The sequence below is a fragment of the Dasypus novemcinctus genome, chromosome 7, assembly GCF_030445035.2.
Source record: "Dasypus novemcinctus isolate mDasNov1 chromosome 7, mDasNov1.1.hap2, whole genome shotgun sequence".
In the NCBI taxonomy this organism is placed as follows: Eukaryota; Metazoa; Chordata; class Mammalia; order Cingulata; family Dasypodidae; genus Dasypus; species Dasypus novemcinctus.
In genome coordinates, this window is record NC_080679.1 from 116054660 (window position 1) to 116077442 (window position 22783).

General features: G+C 42.1%; 1 protein-coding gene across 5 annotated transcripts in view; it reads right to left on the minus strand.

Annotated features, from left to right (window-relative positions):
* MGAT5 (alpha-1,6-mannosylglycoprotein 6-beta-N-acetylglucosaminyltransferase) overlaps positions 1 to 22783 on the minus strand; it is a 377154-nt gene that overhangs the window by 203329 nt on the left and 151042 nt on the right. For all 5 annotated transcript variants that reach the window (XM_058301096.2, XM_058301094.2, XM_058301097.1 and 2 more), the window contains one exon: positions 18796 to 18960. In XM_058301096.2, the coding sequence (XP_058157079.1) occupies positions 18796 to 18960 (165 nt within the window). The remainder of the gene's footprint in view (positions 1 to 18795; positions 18961 to 22783) is intronic.

Sequence of the window (22783 nt, forward strand, 5' to 3'; positions counted from 1 at the left end):
CCAGAGAGCCGCAAGGCTCCCTTCCCCCTTCATCTGAGTCTCTGCTCAGGGTCTCCTTTTCAGAAAGGCTTTCCCTGACAACCGGCCCAACCTGACTCAGCACCCCTTTCCCCTGCCATCTCCTCACCCTGCTACCTTGTTCTGCACAGCATTTATCACCACCTGACATAACGTGTGTTATTTATTTTCTCCCTTCACTGCTGTAGCATTACCCCCGTGAGGAAACAGACTGACTTTCTTTTCCCTATCATTCCATCTCCTACCAGTTCCTAGAAAGTGCCTGGCATAGAGCAAGCGCTTATCGTATCTCTTCAGAATGAACCAAATCTATAAATCTCCGGGTGGTAGAGCAACAGCTGCTTTGTATTTCCGTCTTCTTGCTTAGCTGTAATTTCCAAATTTTCAGCAGTAAAATTGTTAGCCCTCTATAATATGGGAGACAACTTCTGCTTTTGAAGTCCTTCCTTTTGAAAACACTACCCTGTTATTCACTTAGACAAATAAACTCAAAGGTAGAGATTATGGCTGCTTTGGGTCACTGGTAGCCCAGAGGCAGGAAAACCACAGCTAAATGAATCCCCGAGCCCTTTGGAGGGTTGGTTAGCATGACCAGGTCTGGGGCCTGGCCACAGGCACACACCCAGCTTCTCAGCTCCTGGCCAGCTCAGCTGCTACCCATGGCCCTCTGCCCTTGGGGAAGAACCATCCCCGCACTAGACTGGCCCTGGGCCACCAGACACCCATTTAATCCTCAGGGCATTCCTGGGGGGGGGGGGGGGGGTAGGAGGGGCAGGGAAGGCAGTTATCTTTATCACCATGTTACTAATGCCTGAGAGAGGCCAGAACAGAGCTCACGCCTGTCCCTGTAAGACACCACCTGCCTCCCAGAGATAGGATTCAGAGAACTAACTGCTCAAGAGAAAACTGCTGAACTTCAGCCAAGTGGTTTGCTGTGTTCACATGTCAGATACCACCAGGTACAGCTTTTATGAATCTTCTCTTTGCCCCAACCCAGCTGCACCCTGAAATAAAGTCTTAAATATTTACTCTGCTCTTCTGCTAATCTTACTGTAACTTGCACTGCTCCTGTTAACCAAGCTTAATGAAAGCAATTATTGGGAAAGTTCCATTAGCATAAAGTTTAGACAGTTTAATGGTTGTCTTCCCTTAAGAGCTGAATACCTCAGCACAGGAATTCCCCTCCCTTTTAGGGAGAGGGAAGGTACATGAGGGGGTCAGGCCGGGTTCCAGGTCTGCCTACGGCTGCTTGACAGGCAATATGGGGTCCTACAACTTCACCATGGGCCAGGGGAAATTCCTCGGTGCCAAATCCTATAGGTCAGTTCTATCCCTATCCAGAATGGCCAGTTTGAAGGTTATTCTCAAAGCTAAGAAACCAGGCAAAGGCCGTTGGTGCTCAGGAAGTAGGATCATGAAAGGTCTCGCAAGCACAGCCAACCTCTGCTCCTCTGCCAGACCATAAGCCCATCCCAGCAGGAGCTCTGGTTTCTGAGTACATTTCTTCTGTCTGATATAGGCCTGGTGGCGCCAGTCAGAGTTGGTTGTGACCCTACCCTTCCAACAAGGAATCAACCACAAAGGGGAGAGTGAGAAGATAAGGGAGGTAGGATGCCATGGAGGGATCTCAACACATGTGAGCTCATGGCATCCTCATGAGAGCATGGGGTAGTGGCATCACTGCCTCTATACACAGAGAAAAAAGCTGAGGCTCAGAGACAGTAAGTAAACATCCAACTGTGCAAAAGTAAGAAAGCAGGAAGCCCTGCTCAAGACCTGATACCAAAGACCAAGCAACTTCGGTAAAGTTCTTTTCCCAAGTCCAGTTTTCTTTATAAAACACAGCTTTAGAACTGGGTAGCTTCTACACTCAAAGAGCAATGACCTTCTGCTACATGCTTGGCTCTTTGCCTCAAGTCTGGGTTCTTATGAAGCTCATGGCCTAGGATAAAGGGATACAAGAAATGGTCAAAATGCATCTGAGCATCTCATATATAGTAACTCATCATTCTCACAACAGTCATCCAGCACAGCTACTACCAATTTCCTCATTTTAGAGATGAGGAAACTGATTTGGTTTGCTCTTGCCTGTGGTCACTCGGCCAGGAGGTAGAAGAGGTGGGATTTGTACTCACGTGGTCGGGCCCCAGGGCCTGTGTCTGAACACCATTCCATGGCTGCCGGACAGTCAAGCCCCTCAATGCAGGGAAGCATTACTCCATGCCCTTCGCTGGCAGCTCATCTGTGGCTGTCCCACAATTAAACTGCATTGCAAGAGCCCATCTCAAGCTGCACCAAGGGAAGGAAAGTCTCTCCAACATAAACGTTGACTTGAGAATCTCACCAACACCAAAGAGAAAGACTAGCTAATACTGCAGCTGTCTGACCCTGTCAAGGCAAAGAAAAATAACGCTTCAAGCACTCTGTCAACCTGAGCCATGCAGCCTCTCCACTGGCTCAGGTCTCCAGGCTGACACCAATGGACTGGAGGGCTGTGAGGGCACATGTGTGCCTCAGCTGAACATCCAAGGGCAAAAAGAGGAGAGAGAGGAGACTCTCCAGTGAAGATTCTCTCCACTGTCCCCAGCTGTGGGGCATGCCAGCCCCCTCAATCACATACCTAATTGGAAACCTGCTCTCTAACAAGGTCTCTTCTTAATTTTTAATATCAGCAAGGAATTTCAGACCTTTACCACATATGCTTTCTCTCTTCTTTTTCTGAGATATAAATGAGAAGAGAAAAAAATAAAAACAAATACTGGCACTCTATTTTCATTTAGACCGTCTAATTTTAGAAGCTGTGGATACGCAAAATCAAAAGCACAGTTTTTAAAAAATCCCTCAAACCACCACCAAACCTAAAATTTTTTCCCCCAAAAAACCAACAGTCGGATATATCCCCTATCCCCTCTCCATAGCAAAACAAGTTTAATTCTGAAACTTTCCTGAATTTTTAAATCTCAGGCTCCAGAACAAGTCTATTGATATATGTTCCCATGAAAACAGGTAGAGAGGCAGTGGCAAAGACAAGGGAATATCTGAGAAAAAACATATGCTACATTTTAACTGTGGAATGTCTACTGAATCAATACCATATGTAAGCTGATATCACAACTGTATACACATACCTCATTAAGCCAAATTAGAGCAAGTGGAATCTGTCACCTTCTGATTAAAACAAACAAGTCTAATTTCAGTATGTCTTATCTCAGATTCAAAGAATAACACTGCGCAGAGTCATTTTCATAATCAATGGTAAAGCATGCCCAAGTTCCCAAGGCCAGTCCTCAGTGAACCTTATCGAGGACCCCTCATCTTCCTAGTTTTCCCCTCAAATGCCTCATAGAGACACATATTCTCACTTTTTGAAATGAAAACAGCCATAGATTTCTTGATGGGTCAATAATTAGCCCGAAGGTGTTAAGACTGCTGGTCACTTTCCCTTTTCTGCAAGAACTAATCCATCAGAGCAGCCTTTAATGTAGTGTAGTGACTAGGTTTTCTCTTCTATTCTACTTACATTTTCATAATTAAACACCAAGAAATAAAAAATAAATCTTTTTTTTTGGAAGGTACCAGGGATTGAACCCAGGACCTCGTACATATGAAGTATACACTCAAACACCTAGCTACACTCACTCCACATAAATTATCTTTCCATGGAATCTTAGTTTTTAGAGAGCTGGGCAAAGAAAGATCATTTCCTCTTGTGATAATATAGCAGCCAGCTTTCCAGATGTTTTCAAGAATCCCCAAAGAGGCAAATGGCAGAAACACTCTCTGGACTAAAGTCCTGCCCACTTTGGCCATCACGAAAGCTCCAGGACAGAGTGGCTGAGCTGGTGTGGGCTCAGGTCCATGAGGAATATGTTCAGCTAGACACTTATTTGAAACACTAGAAGTTTCCCAGCTACTGTTAGATTAAAAGAAAAGTGTAAGACACTGCCCATGCCTTTGGGAATCTGAGGGCAAAGAACAGAGATGACCCCCAAGGCACACAACCATGGGCCCTGGGAGTGGCTCATGGGTAGGCAGACACCCAGAGCCAAGCCAGTCAAAGTCCTCCTAAGAGTGCTGCCAGGACTCCTGGGAAAGCAGCAGTCTTTCCACTGGATGGACAACTAAAACCTGAAGCCTCCTGGCACCCTCTGGGCCCCACCCCCTGAAGACAGCCTGAGAACAAAGCTATCACAGAAGACAGCACAGCTGAGGCTCCTGTAGGCAGTTTCAAAGTCTGAATCCAGCAATACTGAGGCCAGTATCATCCTCTGAACTTACCAATTACATAAGCACCAAACTCCCTTTTTGTTTAAGCTAATTTAATCTAGGCTTTTCTGTTCCCTTTTGCAATCAATGGAGCACTGAGAGATACAGGGATTTCCTGATAAGCCTCTTAAGTATAATGAAAGAGCAAAAAGGTCAGTTTGGGAACTGACTCAAGTTTAAAGTGCTCTAAGTAAATAATATATACAAACATATTTTCTAATTTATAAAGCACTTCACAAATATTAATTATTAAATTCCCTATCAGTGGCAATATCCTGGTAACTAGCCCTTACCATGTTCTATCCTTCTGCCATTAGCCCAAATGTGCCACTTTTAAATTGTTATTGACATATGCCTATACAGTGCCAACTGTGTGCCAGGTGTGGTTCCAGTAAGTACTTACACATCTCCCTTAATCCTCATAACAACCCCCTGAAATGGGCACCATGACTATCTCCTGCATATTATAGAAGAGAAACCTCAGCCACAGAAAGGTTAAGAAACTTGTCCCAGGTCACACAGCTATGAAGAGGTGGAGCCCGGATTTGAACCAGGAATCAGGCTCTAAAGATACTGACTCTCATTGCCCTTAATCTCCTGAAGACCAGAACCAAAGTTCCAACTGCCTTTGAATCAATACTCCTAAACAAATGGTAAAATACTTTATACCAGGAATACACACAAAATCCTGTCTCTGTTGGGTTGCTTCTCAAAAAAGCATGGCCACCACCCTTCCAGCCCCATCCCAGGGAATCATCGTTGGTGGCCCTTCTCAGCTTTCTTCCACAGTCCACCCACGTCCCATTGTGTTGGTTCCACCCTGGACAGCGTTACAAATCCTACCTTCTCTCTGGGCCTCAGGCACATCTCTAGTTTCAGGCCTTCTCCTCCTACCTGAGTCAAGTGAACTCTCCCTCACCTGACTTCTGTTTGGGTCCCACTTTCACTTGGCCATTAATTATTTCCTGATAATATAGACCTCTTCTAGTTATCCTCTCCCTTTAATCCTTCCAACAGCTTCTGTTGTCTACAGAAACACAAATGTAATCTTCAGATTTAAATTTAATAATCTTCTCAAATCCCCATCCTACCTTCCTGATCTTTCTCCCTCTGTGTTGCCACAACTACTCCATGTAGGATATTTTATGCTGTAAAGTACATCTTTGGGGCCTTGTTTTCCTTAGCTTATTTAATTTACTCTCTCGTATCTTGATAATTATATATTCTGCTTAAAATTAACAAAATGGAGTTTCTTCTAACATATTCTGCAATTTAATTCCACTCTCAGACTGCTTTGCCATTGTTATTCTGAATTAGCGGCTCTTTCATAAAAAGAAGTAATTGTCTTCTATATAAGCAGGAGCAAAATGCAGATTGCCAAAATTTACTGGTTTGGATCCAAGGAAGGAGTTGCTTGAGTTCAAGATCCCAAAATAGTCCTTGGAGTTTATAAACTCTCTTTCCTTAGAGATCTTGAAGACTAGTTGAAAAGCTACAAGGGGTAAGGTTGGGGGAAGTAGCTTGTAAATGGCTTTGTTAGGGAGAAAGGAGGAGACTTTTGGTCTCAGCTGGTAAATCAGGAAACTTCTAAGTCTCAGGCACCTCTCTGCATGGGCCAAAAGCAGGAACTCTTGTTGGGATCGGATTCCAGCACCTTGTAGATCAGGGTATGCAACCACGGTAGGATTACCATTTTGGACTGGATAATTCTCAGTTGTGTGGGGCTCTCCCGTCCATTGCAGGGTGTTTAGCAGCATCCCTGGCCTCTACCCACCGGATGCCAATAGTACCTTCCCAGAGGCGAAAACCAGCAACGTCTCCAGACGTTGCCAAATGTCCCCTAGGGACAAAGTCACCCTGGTTGAGACCCACTGCTCTCTACACACAGCCCCAAAGGTCAGTATCACTTCTGCTCAGCTGGAGTCTCCTTCTTCTTCTCCTCCTTTTTCTCCTTTTAAACATAAAACAAAAAAGCCCTTCACAACACATAGTGAAAGCCATACCACCAATGACAGTCACTGCTCTGTGAAGATACCAAGAGAACAGTTTCAGACAAATATCCAAATATGTACCACTGCCCTCACAAAGGAAGAAGGAGAAAGTGAGTGGTAATTTGTTTCTTGCTCAAATAAATAGGAAAGCACTCTGCCATCTCACCTCTATCCTGCTGCTCAACAGCAGATGGGGCCCTGCTGACCAGCCAATACCCACCCCTGGGAAAGCCACCTGTGGAGCCAGTGCCTGGGCTCAGAGTTGGGGTAACTCAGGTGCTACTTCAACACAACTGATAATGTGGGTATACAAATAAGGAAGCAGCAGAGGCTCAGCTTAATTTCAAGGTCCATTAGCAGCACAAAGGGGGTAAAATTGCACTTCCAAATGCAAGCCCTGGAACCCAGCAGGGATATTTTTCAATTTCAGCATTCAAATGGTAAGAATAATAATTATGGTTATTTTTTCAACAAAACCACTCAAGTTCAAATACACTGCACCTAGACTCCCAAATTCTGGAATATGTTGCATGTTGCAAGTGATGCAAGGAAATGTAGAGCTACCACTTGAGTTGTTCCTGCACCTTCAATTTTATCATTGTGTTTCCCAAGTGACCTGGCAATTTTAAGTGTTCTTAACACAAAGAATACTATTATTACATGGCTTTTAGTGAACAGGCAGTACTGGCCAGTTATTCAGCTGATGTCTGATTACAACTGATTATTAACAGCATAAATAAATAAAAGCACAAAAAAAGGTAGACACACTGTCCCCTATAAAGAGCTGTACAGTGTTCCCATCCTCCAAAATATTCCATTCTAGAGTTGTAACCATCACATTTTATGAGGCTCCAGAGCACAGAATCATCCCTGGGGACTCTGTCACATCAGCCAAAATGGACTCCTACTTCTGGAGTGGTATCTGCTGAGGGTTGAGAAAGTGAAATGAGATGGCAAGTCCCACTGCCAAGCCAATCCCCCTAAATATAAGTGGAAAAGAGGAATTATATGAAGAAACTCCCTGTGGGGGAAGAACCAAAGGCTGACACCTCCATCATCATCCAACCCAAGTGAATAGGACTTATTGAGTACCTTCAACTTTTTAAGGGCTTGATCAAGATATCATGAAAAAAACAAAGATATAATGGACATTGTTTTGGGCCTCAGAAGACAACCATTTTCATTATCAGATATCTATACTTTATAGTTTTCTTCCATGTTAAATACATGGCAAAGAACTACAGACCTAATCTTATTCTTAGTATTTGTAATTTAAGATCACAAAACAAGAGAAATGCAGAATCAGCCTTTCCAAACAACGAAGCATCATTCTCAAAGTAGAAAATTTTGACAAGGGGGTACATAAGCCCTTTCAGGAAGAAATTAATTTACTGTGTGACTAAAGTGGGGATTTTTAAACATCTCCTTTTTCATTTCTTTGACTCCCCTTCCTCTTTAACAAGATAAACAGAGCCTGAAAATGCAGTACAATTTGATTCTTGATTTTAATATAGTTCATTTCCACCTAAATTTCTCTAGGGCACATTCACTTTCTCATCCTAAAAAAAGTCCAAGGGTGATAAATTTGGAAACGAGAGCCATTTTTTGATAAAAGCAACGCAGAACACAGCTAGACAGAGAAAGGGAAGGACATACATACTTTAGCTATCTCTGAAAAAGAAAAATAAATTTAAGGAACCCTTCTTCAACTGCTAGGGTATCCAATTTAGAGGCAGTTTATAGGCAACCAGAAGATGCATCAGCAAGCAACAGCACCCAACAGTAAGCAGTCAGGAACATCAGTGAGCAGTAAGACACCAGAGGAAGCAGCAAAGATACTCCAGGGGAGCATTTCTGAGCAATTACCACATGTCTTCATGCAGGGAAGGAGGAGGAAAATCTCACTTAACTAGGAGGGGAACCCTATAAAAACACACTCTCTCATAGCTCAGGAGTCATTTCCACGCCCTGTGAAGATGGTCAGGACCACTAATGTGGTCTTGGATTAGAGAGAATGCAGAACAGCGAATGAGGATTGAAAGGTAAATGCCGTCCTTCCTTTTACACCTGATACAGCCTGATCTATACAGATGTGGAAACTAATTTTTAAAAGACATACTGGTTAATTGACGAGATATAAAGGGCCCTCGAGCCTCTGGGGAAAATATAGCAGGAGGCCCAACACATCTACATCCACTGTGGCCACCCCTGTGTCTAAGTAAGGGAAATGTCTACACACAGAGAGGAATGAGCTTGGACACAGGTCAGACAAAGGAGGAAGATCCTGAGACACAGAAAACTTTGGAAGACGGGTTATTAAATACCCCAAGAAACTATCAGCTCTCCTTCTCTAAGAAACTTTAAGGAAATCATAGCACATTTTCCAACTCATTCATTTTCGATGATTTATAAATGGAAGTAGGAGAGATGGAGCAAACCCTCACAATCTCTTCTACACAGGGTGCTGCAGGTGTCAGGCTAAGCGGCAGGGGATTCCCGTACCAACGGTTTCCCTCCCCAATTTCTTCAACTCCACAAAACCTGTGAAACCACTCACTCAAGAGTTGCTGAGGGAAGCGAACTTGGCCCAATGGATAGGGCGCCTGCCTACCACATAGGAAGTCCACGGTTCAAACCCAGGGCCTCCTTGACTAGTGTGGAACTGGCCCACGCACAGTGCTGATATGCACAAGGAGTGCCGTGCCGCACAGGGGTGTCTCCTGTGTAGGGGAGCCCCACGCGCAAGGAGTGTGCTCTGTAAGGAGAGCCGCCCAGCATGAAAGAAAGTGCAGCCTGCCCAGGAGTGGCGCCGCACACACGGAGAGCTGACACACAAGATGACGCAACAACAACAAAGAGAGAGACAGATTCCAGGTGCTGCTGACAAGAATACAAGTGGACACAGAAGAACACACAGGGAATGGACACAGACAACAGACAACTGGGGCGGGGGGTGGGGGGGAAGGGGAGAGAAATTAAAAAAAAAAAAAAACCCAGCAGTTGCTACTGCCTGCACATTCCCACATACTAAGGCACTTTAAGAATGCTCAGGCCTCTGAGCCACTACAGACAAAAGGAGCTCCAGGGATCCACCGCCCCAGGAAAGGGGAGAGAGGGGGACACAGCCAAAGGGTGACTCAGCTTTTTTTTTTTAATTTATTTATTTTTATTGACTTTGTAATAATATTACATTAAAAATATATATGTGAGGTCCCATTCAACCCCACCCCCCCACCCCCCCTCTCCCCCCCCAACAACACTCGTTCCCATCATCATGACACATCCATTGGACCTGGTAAGTACATCTTTGGGCACCTCTGCACCTCATAGACAATGGTCCACATCATGGCCCATACTCTCCTCCATTCCATCCAGTGGGCCCTGTGAGGATTTACAATGTCCGGTGATTACCTCTGAAGCACCATCCAGGGCAGCTCCATGTCCCAAAGACGCCTCCACCTCTCATCTCTTCCTCCCATTCCCCATACCCATCGTCCACCATGTCCACTTTTCCCAATCCAATGCCACCTCTTCTATGTGGACATTGGATTGGTTGTGTCCATTGCACCTCTATGTCAAGAGGAGGCTCAGATTCCACATGGATGCTGGATGCAATCCTCCCATTTTCAGTTGTAATCACTCTAGGCTCCATGGTGTGGTGGTTGTCCTTCTTCAACTCCATCTTAGCTGAGTGTGGTAAGTCCAATAAATCAGATTGTAGGTGCTGGAGTCTGTTGAGGCTCAGGACCTGGCTATCACATTGTCGGGTGACTCAGCTTTTGATCCACCAATTTGGTCTGCTGTGTCCCACCAGCCCTTCTAGGCCGGGCGGGATGGAACCACTGTTTGCCTTGGGAGCCAGCTCTGAAAGAGCAGATCTTCCCAATCCCCTCTCTATTTACTGGGAAAGATTGATGAGGACTCAGAAGGGAGTGGATTTTCTACAGAGATAAGGGAGAGGGCTACCAGCAAAGGAGGGAGAACTGTCTCCATAAAGTTTGATTACGAGGTTTTTAGCCTCCAGGCAGGAACCTCTATCACATGGATCTTGTCCCTCTTACAGTAACACACTCCAATCAGGCACTGAACTGTGAGGTCTGCCAAAGGTCGCCATCTGCTGGCAGACCAAGGAAGTGCATGTGAGAAAACAAAGTAATTAAGTGAGGGTTTTTTTTGCCTTTATAACCTCACTCACAAGGCCCTAGGAAGTGGATATCCAACCCATTACTAGGTCCAGAGCCCAGATTTGAGCAACTAAAAGGGACAATCCTAACGATCCAAGTTGAATGAAGACTCAAAGAGCAGCAGTAACTAACAGCCTCCTGCCACTAAATCCCTATGAAAGAAAAAGAAATTGAGCATCTGAGTAAACTACCATCCTAATCAGATGCCTAGATATTAGCAAAAAATCATGAGTCATACTAAGAAAATGGCAGACATGCCCCAAGAAAAGGAATATATCAAATCCCCAGAAGATACACAGGATTTAAGACAACTAATTAAGGAGATACACAAATTTCCAAAATCAAATTAATGAGTTGAGAAACAATATGGCTAAAGAGATGAAGGACATCAAGAAGACATTGTATGAGCACAAACAAGAATATGAAATCCTGAATAGAAAGGTAGGAGAGCTCATGGGAATGAAAGACACAATAGGTAAGATCAAACACATCAGAGGCATACAACAGCAGAATTGAAATGATAGAAGATGAATAAGTGATACTGAAGACAGCTGAAACTGAAGAGGAAAAAAAAGCAGAGAAGAGAACGGAAAAAATTGAGTAGGGGCTTAAGGAGTTGAATGACAACACAAAACGCGATAGCATACATCTCATGGCAATTCCAGAAGAAGAGAAGGGAAAGGGGGCAGAAAAAATATTTGAGGAAATAACAGTTGAAAATTTCCCAACTCTCAGGAAAGAAATGAACTTCCAAGAAGTATACTGTACCCAACTCAGAATAGATCTGAATACACCTAGTCTAAGACACATACTACTCAGAATGTCAAATGTCAGAGACAAAGAAAATTCTGACAACAGCAAGGAGAAGCAAACATACAAGGGACATCTAGTAAGACTTAGCATGGTTTCCCATCAGAAACCATAGAGGCAAGAAGACAATGATACAATACAATTAGGATGCTGAAAGAGAAAAACTGCCAGCCAAGAACTCTTTATTCTGTGAATATGTCCTTCAAATATGAAGGTGAGTATAAATATTAACAGAAACTAAGAGTTCCTAAAAAAGAACCCAACTTTGCAGAAAATATTAAAGGAGGTCTTACAGGTTAAAAGAAAAAGACAGGAGAGAGAGGCTTGAAGGAGAGTACAGAAGAAAGAATAGTAGAAAGGATAACCAAAAGAGTAAAAAAGACAGATGAAAATATGATATATGACTTATGAAAACCAAAGAATAAAATGGTAGAAGTCAATAATGCATTTACAATAATATCACTGAATGTGAATGGATTAAACTCCCCAATCAAAAGATACAGGCTAACAGAATGGATAAAAAACATGTGCCATCCATATGCTGCTTGTTACAAGAGATTCACCTACGACCCAGAGATACAAACCAGCTGAGAGTGAAAGGTAGCAGATAGAACAGACTTTAAATGCAAAAAATTTATAAGAGCTACAGAACGCTATTATATATTAATAAAAGGGAAAAATCACCAAGAAGATACAGTAGTCATAAATATCTATATACCTAACCAAGGTGCCACAAAACACATGAGAAAAACTCTCACAAAACTGAAGGGAGAAATAGACATCTCTACAACAATTGTGGGTGACTTCAACACACCACTCCCGTAAATGGATAGAACAATTAGAATATTAACAAGGAAAGAGAGAAGTTGAACAATGTGATGAACAAGTTAGACCTAAGAGACACATACAGAACATCGCATCCAAACTCAGGTTAATCATTCTTCTCAAGTCCCCATGGATCTTTTTCCAGGATAGACCATATTTTAGGGCATAATGCAGTTCTCAATAAATATGATTGAAATTATAAAAAGCACCTTCTGAGATAATAATGCAATGAAATGGAAAATCAATAATAGGCAGGAAAGAAGTAAATTCATAAATGTATGGAGGCTGAACAACACATTCCTAAATAATTAGTGGGTCAAAGAAGAAATGGCAAGTGAAATCAGTAAATATATTGAGACAGAAGAAAATGAGAACACAATTTATCAAAACTAATGGGATACAGCGAAAGCAGTTTTAAGAGGAAATTTATAGCCCCGAATGCCTACATTAAAAAAAAGAAAGGGCTAAACTCAAAGATTTAACTGAGCAATTGAAGAAACTAGAAAAACAGCAAACCAATCTCAAAGTAAGCAGAAGGAAAGAATTAATAAAGGTAACAGCAGAAATACATGAAATTGAGAAAAAAATAGAGAGAAAATCAGCAAAACTAAAAGCTGGTTCTTTGAGAAGATCAATAAAATTGATATACCCCAAGCTAGGCTAACAAAGAAAAAAAAAAAAGGGATGCAAATAAAGAGTCAGAAATGAAAGGGGGGAAGTTACAACTGACCACAGAAATAAAAAGAATCATAAGAGGATATTATGAGAAACTGTATGCCAACAAACTAGACAATCTAGATAAAATGGACAAATACCTAGAAAAACACAAACAACCTACACTAATACTACAAGGTGTGTAAGAATTTAACAAACCAGTCAGATTTAAAGAGATTGACTCTGTCACCAAAAATCTCCCAACAAAGAAAAGTCCAGGACCAGATGGCTTCGTAGGTGAATTCTACCAAGCATTTCGAAAGAATTAATACCAATATTGTTTAAATTCTTCCAAAAAATTAAAGAAGGGAAAATTACCTAACACATTTTATGAAGCCAACATCACCCTAATTCTAAAGCCAGATAAAGACGCTACAAGAAAAGAATATTACACACCAATTTCTTTAATGACCATAGATGCAAAAATTCCCAACAAAATACTTGCAAGTCAAATCCAACAGCTTGTCAAAAGACTTATACATCATGTTCTAATAGGATTTATTCCTAGTAGGCAAGGCTATTTCAACATAAGAAAATCAATCAATGTAATACACCATATTACCAAATTGAGGTTGAAAAAACACATGATCATCTCAATCGATGCAGGAAAGGCATTTGACAAAACCCAGCATCCTTTCTTCATGAAAACACTTCAAATAATAGGAAGGGAAGGAAATTCCTCAATATGATAAAAAGCATATATAAAAAACCCACAGCCAACATCGTACGCAATGGGGAAAGGTTAAAAGCTTTCCCTTTAAAATAGGAAAAAGATACGGATACCCACTGTCACCATTGTTACTCAACAATATACTAGAATTTCCACCTAGAGCAATTAGACAAGAAAAAAAAAAATTAAAGGCATCCGAATGGGAAAAAGAGGAAGTAAAACTCTATTTGTGGATGACATGATCCTATATTTAGAAAATTATGAAACATCTATGGCAAAGTTACTTGAGCTAATAAATGAGTTCAGCAAAGTGGCAGGATATAAGATCAACACCCAAAAATCAGTAATTTTTTTGTACACTAGTATTGAACAGTCTGAGGAGGAAATCAGGGGGAAAATTGTATTTACAATAGCAACAAAAAGACTCTAATACTTAGGAATCAACTTAACCAAAGAAGTACTGGACCTGTATGCAGAAAACTACAAAACAATGCTAAAAGAAATCAATGAAGACTTAAACAAATGGAAAGACATTCTGTGTTCATGGATTGGAAAACTAATTATTGTGAAGATGTCAATCCTACCCAAACTGATTTATAGATTCAATTCAATACCAATCAAAATTCCAACAGCCTACTTTACAGAATTAGAAAAGGCAATTAACAAATTCATTCAAAAGGGAAAGTGCACCCAAATAGCCAAAAGCGTTCTAAAAAAAGAAGAGCAATATGGGAGGAATTTCACTGCCTGGCCTTGAAACATACTACAAAACTAGTGATCAAAACAGCATAGTACTGGCATAAAGACAGATACATCGATCAATGGAATAGAACTGCAAGTCCTGAAATGAAGCCTCACCCTCTATAGTCAGTTGGTATTTGACAAATCTACCAAATCCATGTTAACAGGACAAAACAGTCTCTTCAAAAAATGGTGCTGGGAGAACTGGATCTATAACCAAAAGAATGAAAGAGGACCCCTATTTCACTCCCTAAACAGAATCAACTCAAAATGGATCAAAGACCTAAATACAAAAGCCAGGACCACAACACTACTAAAAGAAAATATAGGGAAACATCTTAAAGACCTTGTGATGGGTGATGGTTTCTTGCACCTTACAACCAAAGCACATACAATGAAAGAAAAAACAGATAAATGGTACCCCCTCAACATCAAACCCTTTTGCACCTCACAGGACTTTGTCAAAGGGGTAAAAAGGCAGCCAACATGATGGGAGAAAATATTTGTAAATTATATGTCCAATAAGGACTTAATAATATTCATGATAAAAAAATGTTAAAACTCAACAAAAGTAAAAATGACCCAGTTAAAAAATGAGCAAAAGACTTGAGTAGACATTTGTCCAAAGAAGAAATACAAATGACAAAAAAACACATGAAAAATGTTCAAAATCACTAATTAATAGGGAAATGCAAATCAAAACTATAATGAGATATCATTTCACACCTATCAGAATGGCCACTATTAAAAAGACAGAGAACTACAAGTGTTGGAGAGGATGTGTAGAGATAGGAATACTTATTCACTGTTGGTGGGAATGCAGAATGGTACAGCCACTGTGGAGAACTGTTTGGTGGTTCCTAAAGAAGTTGAATTTAGATTCACCACATGACCCTGCAATACCACTACTGGGTATATACCCAGAAGAACTGAGAGCAGCAACACAAACAGACATCTGCACACAGATGTTCACAGCAGCATTATTTATTATTGCCAAAAGCTGGAAACAACCCAGGTGTTTACCAACTGATAAATAAACAAACTGTGGTATATTTGCACAGTAGAATATTATTCAGCTGTAAGAAGAACTGAAGTCATTAAGCATATGACAACATGGATGAATCTGGAGAACATTATGTTGAGTGAAGTAAGCCAGACACAAAAGGACAATTACTGTAGGACTGCATTACTGTGAACTTAATATACTGTGGAACATATTGTTTGATTCCATTTATATAAAATATAAATATAAGGGAAGCAGATGTGGCTCAATTAATTGCACTCTTGTCTACCATATAGGAGGCCCTGGGAAGTGAAGGCAAGCTGGCCTGCACCCACAGAGAGCTGATGGCGTGCGCCCGCAAAGAGCTGACAGCCTATGCCCGTGGAGAGCTGATGGCCCATGCCCATAGACAGCTGGCACAGCAAGATGATGCATCAAAGGGAGACAAGCAGACATGGAAGAATGAGCAGCAAATGGACTCAGAGAGCAGAAAGCAAGCAGCAAAGAGGGGGCAGGATAAATAAAATAAATCTTAAAAAAAAAAAAAAAAAAAAAAAATATATATATATATATATATATATATATATATAAAAACAAATTTATAAAGATTTGGGAAAAAAGTTAATGAAAGAATGAAGAAAATCCATGTACCCCAGAGCATCAGAAACAACATCTGGTATTTATTAGATGGTTGCTAGATGTTAGTATCCTCTCTTCCTTCCAAGATTTTTTTGGGGCACCATCCATTTCTAGTCTGTCTCTCTTTCATAAGACCCCTGTGCTTCAATCTTACCTACCTACAAAGCCCACCTTGCTGTAGGAAGCCTTCCACAGACCATAGTGACCAGTCTGGGTTATTTTATGTATACACATTAGTTTCCTCATTGGCCAATAAAATCCTTGAAGGTATGGAGTCTGTCTTCCATACAAATGAAAGATATAAAGGCATGAAAATGAGGTCAATTAAAAAATACATATTAGAGATGTTGTAGTTTTATAGATTTGGAAGGATAATTCTAAATTTGCTCCAAATTCCCATGGAGGGTAGGAATCCCAAAACAAAAGCAAAACACTCTGGTACTTTAAATATGATTTAAAACAAAGCATTAGTGGCACCTCTAAAGGAGATCCAAACTCAAAGTCAATGGCTTAGAGAATGGGCTCAAGAAATTATGTGTTAACCAAGTAAACTAGTTCAACACAAGGGACCTTGATCCTATTTCAAAGACTCAGTTATCAGCTCCCTCCCTTTTCATTCTTAAAGGTCTGCCCAAGATCCTCTGCCCTGTCCCTTGGAGTGCAGGCAGGTAAATCTGTCTGCAGAGCCTGGCACACACAAGCAACAGTCAGAGGCAGCAAGATTCCCACCCATATCAGGAAAAAGAAAAGAATGACAGCAGAAATGTTTCCTGGCCCTTAACCTATAGGGCCTATAGGAGGGCAGGAGAGCTGAGGGCTGAACAACCCCATTCTACCTCCAGAAATAACACAGAACTGCAAAGAAATCAGTTAGGACCTTGCCAATGGCACTTTCTACTGGGAATGGGGGTAGGGGGAGGAGTGGAGACCAGAGAGGCACAGGTTCCATTTATTAATAAGCTGCTCAACACAGTGGGAGGTTTTCTTGTCTAATTACAGAATTACAGAAGCTGTAGGAAACTGCAGGCAAGACAGGATTTATGGCTGAGATGACACTGCCTCTGTGTTGTAATTAAAAGTTATTTTTAATACCTTCATTTTGTTGGATACTTTGGATTATTAGAAATATACTCTGCAATTTAAAACTTGCTAAAGGGCAAAGAACATAACAAAAAGGTAATACAACAAGTTTGCATAATGGGAAACAATTAAATGTTCTGACACTGGGAGGTGGGAAAGGAAAAGTCTCTACCACTTAAATGTGTTAATTTTTATAAGAAAGAGGGAAAGGGAAACAAGCTAAAGAGTGTATTAAACTAGATTTTACAAATTCCAAAAGTAACCCAACTACTGACTTTATTCATTAACTAGAGTTTGACTACCACCCACCCTAACTATAGACAATGTGTTTACAACCATTCCCCCTGACCACCTCATTCCTGGGTCCTTCACTCTCTCCAGTGTCACTAGGAAAAGCCAGCAGCCCTCCCTATCGAGAGTTGAGCCCTGGAGAAGTGGACGTGGCTCAAGCAACTGGACTCCCACCTACCACATGGGAGGCTCCAGGTTCATTCCTGGCGCCTCCTAAAGAAGACGAGCAAGACAGCGAGTTGATGCAATGGGTTGGTGCAGCAAGCTGATGCAACAAAATGATGCAGTGAGATGATGCAATCAAGAGACACAGCAAACAGGGAGCGGAGGTGGCTCAAGTGATTAGGCATCTCCCTCCCACATGGGCAGCCCGGGTTCGGTTCCTAGTGTCTCTTAAAAAGAAGAAAAGTGGACAGCAATAACAAACAACCAGGGGGGCAGGAGTAAATAAATAAAAATAAATAAATCTTAGAATGAAAAAAAAAAAAAAAGTTGAGCCCAGTTTCAACACCAAGATTCAAGTGCCATCAGGGGTCAAATATGAGTCATGTACCATAATATGTGTTCAGTTTGAATCACCCAAGATTCCAGTTTCAAGAAGGTGCCAGACATGGAGGCAGATGGGGCTCAAGCAATTGGGCTCCCGTCTACCATATAGGAGGTCCAGGGTTTAATACCCAGGGCCTCCTGGTGAAGGGAGGCTGACCCACATGGAGTGCTGGCCCACATGGAGTGCTAGCCTGCATGGAATACGGGCCTGTGCAGAGTACTGCCCCACACAGGAGTGCTGCCCCACACAGGAATGTTGGCCCATGCAGAGCTGGCAGCAAGATGACACAACAAAAAGAGACAAAGAGGAGAGAGACTCAGCAGACCAGGGAGCTGCGCCCCAGGATTGGTTCCCAGAGCCACCTAATGAAAATAGGAGACACAGAGGAATACACAGCAAATGGACAGAGAGAGCAGGCAATGGAGGGAGAGGAGAGAAATATATAAATAAAAATCTTTGGGGAAAAAAAAAAGAAGGTGCCAGACAAAATTCATCCCAGTGGGAATTGCATGGTGGTGCCCATGAATAGCTACAAGGATTAGGTAGGGCCCACTTATTCCTAAATTCATTTCCAGAATTTATATTTCTTCACACACACAAAGGAGGCATTTTCTGCAACAGTGGTTCTTCCTTAACAACAGGGAGAAGAGGATTTATTATGTCACAGTTTTTTGAAACTGTCTGATGGGAAAAGGAAGGAACCAACTGTTATCAGCTTCTCAGATAACCTCTATATTTTATTTATCCATGCTACGAATCTTCTTATTAGCAGTGAATCCTAGGAGCTCATTATGTGCAAATGTGTCATAGAAACTACTGGATATCACACGTTAGGATGAGACGATAAAAGCATTTTAACATCTGTTACTCAAAAATAAATTTAACCTTAGCTTTGCATGGTTACCGGTTACAGAATTTATATTATTCCAACAAGAGCCACTGTGCTCTTTCATTCTTTTCTAGTTCAAAGCAAGGTTTGAGTCCACATCAGGATAAGGAAATGCCATTCTTACCTGCCACATTAATTTTCTCAAGTGCCACCAAGCTGGGAACAGCTGTGGTGGAGTTGGTCAAGTTTGTTCCTGTGCCATTGACGACAAGATTATCCACCTTCGACTCTAACTTGCCAATGCGCTGCAAAATATTATCCAATAACACAGCCAGAGTTTTCTTCAGATCTGTAAGAGAAAATGCAGGTAATTTTAAAATTCTTTAGCCCCTGCAATTCTGTCTGGTGCACATGCGCCTTCTCTGCCTCCCTCTAACAGAGAACAAACCCTCTCAAATGCTTCTGAAGTGGCATGGTTAAAAAAGTATTGCTTCAAGACCTATCCTAACAAACCATATCTGAAAGATGACAGAAACCATCTTCAAGGGGCCTAGAGCCTGTGAAACAAATCAGTCTGTTCAGGAACGCAAGTCTGGCAATGAATGACATTATAAAATTATTTCCAGCTACTAGCTTGATGGAGAAAACTCTTTGTTCCATAGTATCCTACCATAGCATTCTATTAAATTCCTCCAGCTTTACCACAAGATGATTACCGGGGCACAAATCGACAATCCCAAAGTGTAATAAAGTCCTAAAGTAGCTTCCTGATCATGACCACTGCTATTTTAAGTGCTGTGTACTCTAGCACGTCCCAATTTTCTGGAAAGTGTTTGTTGATGTTGGTTACATATGGTAGCACTTAATAAAGGCTACAGTTACTGAATTCCAGACATACTGGATAACCCAGAGTTGACTATAATCAGATTTAGAAAATTACTTAATCTGTAGGCTAGATTCATTCATTTAGTCAACAAATATTTATTGAGCAACTGTTATATGCAGGGCATGGCAGTTGTTCTAGATCCTGGACCTATCCTTTCACAGTTCTTACATCTAAGAGTTGATTTCATTACTCACAATTTGGCTCCAGGTTAAAAAGTAGAGCAGGCCCTTTGTGGATAAATTACAGGAACATCATCCTTACCCATAAACAAACCTTTACTAAGTTTGTACTCCAATTAGTCCATGAAGAAAGAGATGAACTTATCCCTTCCCTCTGAAACTCATCATCAAAGGAAGACATGCTGACGTGCACATGTTAGAAAGGCAGATGGACCCCTGGTTAGTCATCCACGGGAATACAAACCAGACCCATTTATGGAAGGGAGTGGGCAAAAGTACACAGGGTCATGCAGCTTTCTGGGTGTAATATTTTGCCAAGGAAAGAGAGAAACTTGTCAAAGCAGAAACATATAGATACAAAATTAGCACAGAAACTTGTACGATTAGTGGTTTACAGACAGCCTGGCTAGAACTAAATAAAACTACAACAGAAACAAAACCCGCCTCTTTATCCTGAGTGCCTGGGTTCTACATGCTTGGCACAATCTCACCTTGCCCTCACCCCCCAAACATCAAACTTCTTCACCGTGTTAGGATCTGTAGCAGCTTGCTCATTTGCTCACTCCAACAAATATCTGACTAGGTCCATTTCTTGCTCTTCAGTGTGTATCTTACAGGTACAAGCACATGCTGGCCACTGAATCAGAGCAATGAATTTTAGTTTAAAACTAAACAGCTTGTAGCAAAGAAGGCAGAAGGGGAGTAACATTTACTGAATGTTACTATAAGTAACGTACACCTAAAAGTGATCCCATTTCATTTCCCATCCTCCCTGTGAGGTACGCACAAATCCGTTTTATAGATGAGAAAACTGAGATTCACAGAGATTAAGACACTCAAGTCACAGACAGAAGTCAAAAGGGGAACTTAACTCAGTTCTGCAAAATTCCCTGATTCCTCAATGGGACCAGCCAGAAGTCGGGAACCTGTGTAGAAAAAGAAACTCAACCCCAACTATGAAGTTCAGTGTCTTCCGCCCATAGCGGGACTAGACATCTTGGGTTTGAGTCCTGCTCTCCTTTCCTGATGCTGCATTTGTAAACGAATGATAGGAAAAAGCCTACCTCTGTGGGTTTGTTACAAGGACTTGATGAGTTAATATTTATATAATGTTTTGCATACTGCCTGGCACATAATAAACAGTACATTGCTGCCTGCTCAAAATATAAAAAAAGAATAAAGTGAAACCCTCCTCTGGAAAGTGCTCTTATTCTACTTAAGCTTTCTCTCTTTATCCAAATGGTCATGAAGGCACTCTCCTAGGACAGGGGTTCTTAACGAGGGGTCCATGGACCTAGGAGGGCTGGAGTTCCACAGTCTGTGAGACTGTGTGCTCCTGGCATCTCACTAGCAGGCAGGGGCAGTGGGAGACAGTCACCAGCTCCATTCTTACATGACCCTAAGGTATAAACAGGTTCTCCAGGTTTCTGGAGATTTCCAGAGACCAGGCTTGCAGATGGGGGCAACTGTGCCACTGAGAGACGGTATATGAAGTACAAAGAAACAAGCCTAAGATCTAGGATTTCGATCACCCCCATCTCTGGGTTCTTTGCCTGGTGCCTGTCTTGCCAGCAAAAACGGCATTTAACTATTACTGGCAAAGGCAATTAGAGACCAAGAAGCCCTGGTTTAGATTAACTTAGGGTTTTTCAAGCTAGATACACTTTGGATTGAAGACCTCTTTGTGGTGTGGGCTGTCCTGTGGCTTATAGGATGCTTAGTCACATCCCTGGCCTCTACCCACTAGATATCTGCAGCACCTCTCTAATTGTAACAACCAAAAAAGTTTCCAGACATTGCCAAATGACCCCCAGTTGAGAACCACTGAATTAGGCACGTTCCCCTAATGCTTGTGTTCCCCACTGGTCCCTGTGTGGCAATCATGAGAGAGTTGATGTGGAGGGGCTACAGGATAGGTAACAGAAGAGTAAGGTACCTACTCCCTGAACGTTCATCACGTGTGGAAAAGCCAGCAGAAGACAAGCCAATGCTGATGGCGCCTCAAGAGCTCTTAACCTTTTGGAACCAGGTTACAAATCAGCTGGATCACTGCACAGAGTCATCAACCCATAGCAGTTCAGTGCTAACCAGTGGTGGAGCACACCTGAGTCAGTTTCCTATTGCCGATATTAACAAATTAGCACAACCTTCCTGGCTTGGATTAATGCAAATTTATTGTCTTACATTTCTGGAGGTCAGAAGTCCGAAAGTAGGTCTTTGGGGGCAAAGATCAAGATGTCAGCAAGGCTATGCTCCTTTGGGAGACTCTAGGGGAGAATCCATTTCCGCTTTAGAGGCCCCTGCCTTCCTTGGGTCATGGCCGCCCCCCGGCAATGCCATCACTCAAGCCTCTGCCTCTGTCCTCATACCTCCTGCACTTTGACTTTCCTCATTTCCTCTGCAAGGATCCTTGCGATAACATGGGGCCCATCTCACAATCTTTAACTTAATTACAGATGCTAAGCCACCTTCATCATGTAAGGGAACATATTCACAGGTGCTGAGGATTAGGGCGGGGACATCTTTGGCGGGTCATTATTCTGCACAATACCCTAGGGTAGGCGATGAAGTTTTCACACCAATAGTTAGGATACCCTTCCTTGATTCTCAAAGTACAGTCCCCTCATGAGGGTGAACTACTAACGCTTGTTCACCCCCACCTGCCACAGATTGACCTTCTGCGACTCTAGGACATAGTGGGAATAAGGGAATTCATAAGGAGGAAGGAAGTCGATGTTCTCCATCACAACTACCACCCCAAGTCTTCTGATTCTACGGCCGCCACTGCCACCACCACCATTGATGGAGCTCAACTTTGTGCCGGCCACTGTCCTAAACATTTTACGTGAATAAACTCATTTACTCCTGCCATGACTACATGAGGAACGTGTTGTTCCCATCCCCATTTTACAGATGAGCAAACCACGATACAGAGAGGTTAAATAATTTGCCAAGTGATTGGCAGATCCAGGATTCAAACCTAAAGTCTGACTGCAGAGCTGACTGATCTTATCCCCACGCTCTACTGCCTGTGAAGAACCACAGACCCGCCCACCAGCAACATCTCTGACCTGTTGCCACTTGTTAGGGATTAACCCGAGGGCTTC